We start from the raw sequence: 6,440 nt of genomic DNA on the forward strand, positions 1-6,440 counted from the left end.
GCATTGTGATCTTAGGGGTGGGGTCCGTGAATAATGGGCTATAGTTAAAGCAATGCATGGTATGGTCAGGATTCAACTGCAAAAGGATAAGCTGATCACAGGGAGGAGAGAGAGAAAATATTTTATTTATTGCTTGCGGCCAATTTTAGATTTTTTTCTCGAACGCGTAGGAGAATTGCGCATCATTATATTAAAGGTCGACTTTAGGCTTGTGGTGCACCCCAAGCTAAAGCTAAGTTCCACATCATCGATAGCTAACTTTACCTATGCAATCATTACCTTAAAGTCACTTTTTTCATACATTACTGTGTTCGCTTGGCTTGTCAGCCAACCAGCCAGCAGTACTATTCTCTCATACTAAATCAGCACCAGCTACCAGCTACAAGCTAATTAGCAGTACTGTTTTCTCATAATAAATCAGCACTAACCATCAGCCACAGCCAAGCGAACACAGCGAATTGTGGCTGCCCTTCGGGGCAAGTTGATGCAGTCTTTCTAAGTAGTAATATTTTTTCTGTGTAGCGATATGCAGTGGCATAGCTAGTTAGGTGGACAGGTGGGCCATGGACCACCCTAAAATTAGTAGCTCAAGGTATAAGTACAGTAATTATCCATCAAACAATCCAACATGTATGCAAAATTCAGACGTAATTATTGATTTTAGGATGTTTGAAGTTGTAAAATGTTTTATTAATACAATATTAGTTGTTTAAGCAATTGTAAACTTGTATTATGTATATATTCTGGACCATTCTAATCCAAAATCCTAGCTACGCCCTGGCGGTATGTATTGCAGTTTCAGAACTGGCATAGCTAATATCAGATTTTGTTACAGAGTATCATAAAGAAAACTGCATGGCCTTGTCCATCTTCATGTTTCGGTGTCGACGGCAAGCGTCCAACTGTTGAGGTCCCAGCTGAGCTTGGACCTGCTGATGTAGACAAATCGTCCTGGAACGAGCAACAATCCAGTACGGGCAACCGCGCTGGTGCCGACTCGCTGTTTTGTTGTTCTGAACTGCACTGACGGTGACATAAAACAATGGCAGTGGCAACTTGCATTGGGCAACGCTTCAGTTTGCACCTCGTGGTCTCCGTCCCCTGCCGGCGAGCGAAAAGTTTACTCCCAGGTGAACAGGTGAAATGGCCGGCGGCTCTGACGATGACCGCGCCGGGCGCCGGACGCCGCCACTGCCGTGGACGGTGCGCGTGCAGCTGGCCGCGTTCGCGCTCGTGCACCGACCGGACGGCAGCATCCGGCGCCTCATCGTCTCCCTCGGCGACCTCAAGTCGGGCGCCAGCCCGCGCCCGGACGTCTCCGGGGTGCGCTCCGCCGACGTCACCATCGACGCGTCCCGCGGCCTCTGGGCGCGCGTCTTCTCCCCGTCGTTGGCTGATGCGGACGAGGACGCGCCGGTCCCCGTCGTCGTCTACTTCCACGGCGGTGGTTCGTCCTCTTCTCCGCGGCGTCCCGGCCCTACGACGCGTTCTGCCGCCGCCTCTGCAGGGAGCTCCGCGCCGTCGCCGTGTCCGTCAACTACCGCCTCGCCCCCGAGCACCGCTTCCCCTGCGCGTACAACGACGGCGTCGCCGCACTCCGCTACCTCGATGCCAACCCCCTGCCGGCCGGCGCGGTCACCGTGCCCGTCGACCTCTCCAGCTGCTTCCTGGCCGGCGACAGCGCGGGCGGCAACATCGCGCACCACGTGGCGCAGCGCTGGGCGTCCATGTCCCCGACGTCGCCCGCGGCGAGCCTCCGCGTCGCCGGCGCCGTCCTGATCCAGCCCTTCTTCGGCGGGGAGGAGCGGACGGACGCCGAGGTCACGCTCGACAGGGTGTCCTCGTTGTCGGTGGCGGGGACGGATCACTACTGGCGGGCGTTCCTGCCGGCGCGACACGGGACCACGAGGCGGCGCGCGTGTGCGGCGACGGCGTCGAGCTCGCCGAGGCGTTCCCGCCCGCAATGGTCGTGATCGGCGGGTTCGACCTGCTCAAGGACTGGCAGGCGAGGTACGTGGAAGCACTGCGCCGGAAGGGGAAGCCGTTGCGGGTGGTCGAGTACCCGGACGCCGTCCACGGCTTCCACGCCTTCCCGGAGCTCGCCGACTCCGGCAAGCTCGTGGAGATGAAGCTGTTCGTCAAGGAGCATAGGTCCAAACGTGCCGTTTAGATACGGTTCTGGTTTGGAGATGGGAGATCGCGTTTGTGTGTGTGTGGTGCTCCCTGTTCGCCGTTCTTGCCGTTTCCTTGCACAGTGCGGTGTGGAATCGTGGAATAAATCCAGGTGGTGTTGTACTAGCTCAAACTGGAAAATCTCCACATTTCATTGAATGTGAGCCGTGTTACCAGGAAGAATTTATACACATCATATCCATAGCAAATCTACAAAAACAGGGAAGACACTTAGGGCAAATTACATTGCATACGGCATTTATGAAAAATGTCATCAAGGAACTAAAAACCAGACGGGGCATTTTAAGCAAAAGAGCAACAAACAGAGCCACTTCAATTACGAATTCTTCATAAAATGGGGAAAAGGATATCTTGAGCTTATCTTCACTGCGGTTCAAAATAGAGGTGGTGTGTATGGTCGATCCTAAAGCAACGCTCGACCCAATCTTATTGGGCGGGGAAAACAGAGAAATAATACCCAAACTCGTGTCAAAATGTTCCAAGTCAACAGGCAACAACACCAAGCGTCCCAGGAGGGGGACGAGGAAGCGATCAGCGGGCGACAGCCTTCTGAGCATTGTGCGGGAGGATGTTGTCAGGAAGGATGAGCTCAGGTGGGATCTCGCGGACCACCCCAAGCATCGAGTCGTACTCCTCATCTTTGTGGGCGTACTTCTTCCTAAGCATCTTCTCGAGCTCGATCTCGTCAAAGCTCTTGGCGTTCTCGGCTGCGTGGACCTGGGCTAAGTTGATATAGTTGGTTGCTGATTGAGCAATGAACACGATCTCCTCTTCGGTAAGCTTCCTTAGGAACTTGGCAGGGTTACCAACCCAGACCTGATTGTATTATGGAACAGAAATTTCATCAGTGAAACCACATAAATCAAGATTCCTTTTCTTATTAACGCAAATTCAAAAGATTAAACACAGGCCACCAACATTTTTAGGCAGTTCTCACTTCTCAATTGTAAAGATCATAATAACAGTTTAAATTCATTTATAAAACTATATTGTGAAGTAAAGAATTATCAAATTTTAACAGTAATGTTCTTTACCAAAAAAAAACATGTGCCCTAAGGCTCTAAGCCCAGTACAGCAGCATTGCAGGTTCTTACAGCAGGAGCATGCAGATATCTAGAATCTTCCAAACATGTTGGTTTTGAGAGCTCCATGCAGATAACACAGGAATATCAGTTTAATTATTAACCTATAATATAGGTTTCCATATTCCAAGCATAACATGAAACCTATAAATGCAGATCAGTCTAAGGAGTAAGGATGCCACCAGCATCTTTTGTTAGGTCGCTAACAGTAAACTGACTTGACATGGTCTTCAAAACTACCCTTTGACTCTTTATTCCTCTTATACTATATTGCTTTATAGCACCAAATTGATAACCATAAGAAAGTATTTTTAATTATCAAAACCAATGGTATGATTTTGTAAAAAAACATATCATATGAGACTAATTTTGGTCAATGGTAGTTTAAATCCTGAAATACGTGCGCATCTCATATTCTGTGACGGAGGGAGTATATTGTAAAATCATTTTCTTTTGTTTCTGAATGCAATTGTTCTTTGCCAAAAGAAAAGTTACTCAAGGTCCCACCACAGGAATATTATTTTCACTTTTCAGGGAGGAGTATGCAGGTCACTAATCTTTCAAACATTTTAGTTATAGAGTTCCACCGCAGTAGTATAACGAACAATGAACATTGGCTAAAACTATAGGTAAATAATGAAATGGATGCAATTAAGTGCATAATGCTAACAAATCAACTGGAACACTAGCTTATCAGAACATAAGAAAATAACCTCTCCAGAAGGAATCCTTGTATTCTGCTTAACAAGAGATCCTGCACCAACCATGCTGTGTTTTTCAACCACCACTCCATCAAGCAGAGTGGCACCCATACCAACAAAAGCTTCATCCTCAATGGTGCATGCATGTAAAACAGCACTATGACCTGTAAGAAGTTTAGTTTGGCTAGTTGTTAATCAATCATCCAGAAACAAATGAAGCTCAGCAATAAGCAGCAATACGCTAAAAAGGTATTTACTGACCTACTGTAACGTTGCTTCCAATTATGGTTGGGAGGACCTTCCCGCTAATGTTAGCTCTTGCAACATGTACAAGGGAATTGTCTTGGATATTTGTTCCAGATCCGATGTGAATGCTGTTGACATCACCTGAAGACAAGAATAAAAAACAAGCAAAGTTGTATCAATATCAACTTTGAAAATATATGGAGTTCAATTTGAACATTACTATACCTCTCCACTAACTGAATTCATGTAGTTACAACAACAACAACATAGCCTTTTTTCCCAAGCAAGTTGGGGTAGGCTAGAGATGAAACCCGAAAGAAATAAGTTCAAGGTTCAGTCACATTGATAGCTAGTCTCCAAGCGCTCCTATCTAAAGCTATCTCTTTAGAGATATTCCAATCCTTAAGGTCTCTCTTAACCGACTCATCCCACGTCAGTTTAGGTCTACCTCTACCCCTCTTTACATTATCGACCCGCTCAAGAACCCCATTACGCACCGGCGCCTCAGGAGGCCTTCGTTGGACATGTCCAAACCATCTCAGCCGATGCTGGGTAAGTTTCTCCTCAATTGGTGCCACCCCGACCCTATCCCGAATAACTTCGTTTCGGAATCTATCCCTCCTGAATTCACGTAGTTAATTAGGGAAAACAGTATTTGTGACTATCATCGTGGCAGCTCAATAGAACATCAATGTACAACACGTACTGTCCAAGGGTCTTACCTCTCAAAATGGAGCCATACCAGATTGATGATCCATGTTCAATCTCAACATCACCAATGACTGCTGCACTGGGAGCAACAAACACATCTCTATGTATCCTTGGCTCTTTCTCAAAAATGTTCATGACTGTACGATGCCTTGAAACTGAAATCATCATATAAATGGTAACTAAGCAGTCAACGATTAATGGCTTTGCACATCACAGAAGTCAAATGCATAAATACTCTAAAATGTTAGATGGTGCTAATTGCACAGCACCCAAAAAAAACCCACATTCCTGATCATTATGTCCAAATCATACGGAAGCAAGGTAATTTAAAAGTTGCAGCATAGTAAACTAAGAGGAAACGGCATTATTACGATTCTAAGGAAGAGAATTGTATATAGAATCACATCAAACAGGAATGCCATCTGGACAAAAATAACAGAAGACAGTACAATTGTGGTGAGTGATCAGTGTTAGACATGATTACCGCTACATTCATGGGAAAAATTAATAACTGCAATGTAACAGTTCACAAATTGGTGACGACAGTGGAAACAAACGGTACACATAAAAGGGGAAGCCGGGAAACAGTAGTCGAGTCTCAAGGCCAGGGTCATCTCATCTTTCGTCAAAACACATTACCATCATCCATACCTAATCCATTTTCTTAGGAACACTGCTTCGGTTTTATTGCCCCCTTTGGGAACAACCCCAACTGCGAGCATACTAGCGAATGCGGACTCCACTGAATCAGCCTGATCTGACAATAACAGGTCCTAAGAGACGAACATGACGAGCCGACGGACGGAATACAGCTAGCTCCGCGCCACATAGAAATGATTAGAGGAAGAACTGATCCCATCCTTGGTAGGAAACAACAGCAGGCTGGAGCAAAGGAGCCAGGGCGGAGGGGAGGCGGGGAGGTAGACGGAACGGGCGGAGGGAGGCGGATGCTTACGCTGCTCCTCGACGCGGAGGCCGCCCTGGATGGTGGATCCGAGGCGGTCCATGGCCTGCCCCGTGCCGCGGATCCACTTGCCGACCGTGAAGATCGCGCGCCCGAGGGTCCCCATGGATGCCCCTGGTGCTGCCGCGCGCCCGCTCCCTCCTCCGCGTGCCTGGGTGGGTGGTGCTCGCCGCCGGCCGCCGCGCGCGCGGGTGGGGTTTAATGGTGTGAGGCGAGACGGGGAAGCGAGAGGAGAGGAGCCAGGAAGGCGATGGCTGCGGCGGAGAGGCAGTGGTGGGGACTGTAGGAGAAAGGAGACGACGAGGCCGATGGTCCTGGGCCAAAATCTGGGCCGCTCTATGCTCTCATCAAGCCAGGCCTTGTTGCAAACTTATCTTGGGCCGTTTTGCTGTTACGCGGACGCGCCTCTTGAACCGCCGGGCCGGGCCGAGCCGCGCGAAGCTAGGTGAGTGTATCTCTTTTGTATATCTCTCAAAAGAAATCTCTTTTGTATTTCTCTTTAAGCAAGGAGCAAATAATCCCAAACCGGGGATCCTAGTAGAG

General features: G+C 48.4%; 1 protein-coding gene and 1 pseudogene across 1 annotated transcript; one reads left to right on the forward strand and one right to left on the reverse strand.

Annotated features, from left to right (window-relative positions):
• The first annotated feature begins 1,082 nt into the window (after positions 1–1,082).
• On the forward strand, positions 1,083–2,371 carry LOC120661994 (annotated as a pseudogene).
• Positions 2,372–2,403: 32 nt separating this feature from the next.
• LOC120661995 (gamma carbonic anhydrase 2, mitochondrial-like) lies at positions 2,404–6,226 on the reverse strand. Its single transcript, XM_039941038.1, has 5 exons — positions 5,889–6,226; positions 4,945–5,088; positions 4,238–4,363; positions 3,989–4,140; positions 2,404–3,009 (listed from the first exon to the last, which is right to left on the reverse strand). Exons 1-5 carry the CDS (start codon positions 6,001–6,003, stop codon positions 2,725–2,727), a joined length of 822 nt encoding a protein of 273 aa, XP_039796972.1. The 5' UTR covers positions 6,004–6,226; the 3' UTR covers positions 2,404–2,724.
• Positions 6,227–6,440: the final 214 nt, after the last annotated feature.

Source organism: Panicum virgatum, chromosome 2N, assembly GCF_016808335.1.
Source record: "Panicum virgatum strain AP13 chromosome 2N, P.virgatum_v5, whole genome shotgun sequence".
Taxonomy (NCBI): Eukaryota; Viridiplantae; Streptophyta; class Magnoliopsida; order Poales; family Poaceae; genus Panicum; species Panicum virgatum.

Bases quoted from the DNA above. Each gene is read 5' to 3' on its own strand.
- LOC120661995 (XM_039941038.1), bottom strand. From the start codon at position 6,003: ATGGGGACCCTCGGGCGCGCGATCTTCACGGTCGGCAAGTGGATCCGC. The intron at 4,141-4,237 runs GTCAGTAAATAC...AACTTCTTACAG, and splicing joins TGGAAGCAACGTTACAGTAG to GTCATAGTGCTGTTTTACAT. The intron at 3,010-3,988 runs GTTATTTTCTTA...TAATACAATCAG, and splicing joins CAAGGATTCCTTCTGGAGAG to GTCTGGGTTGGTAACCCTGC.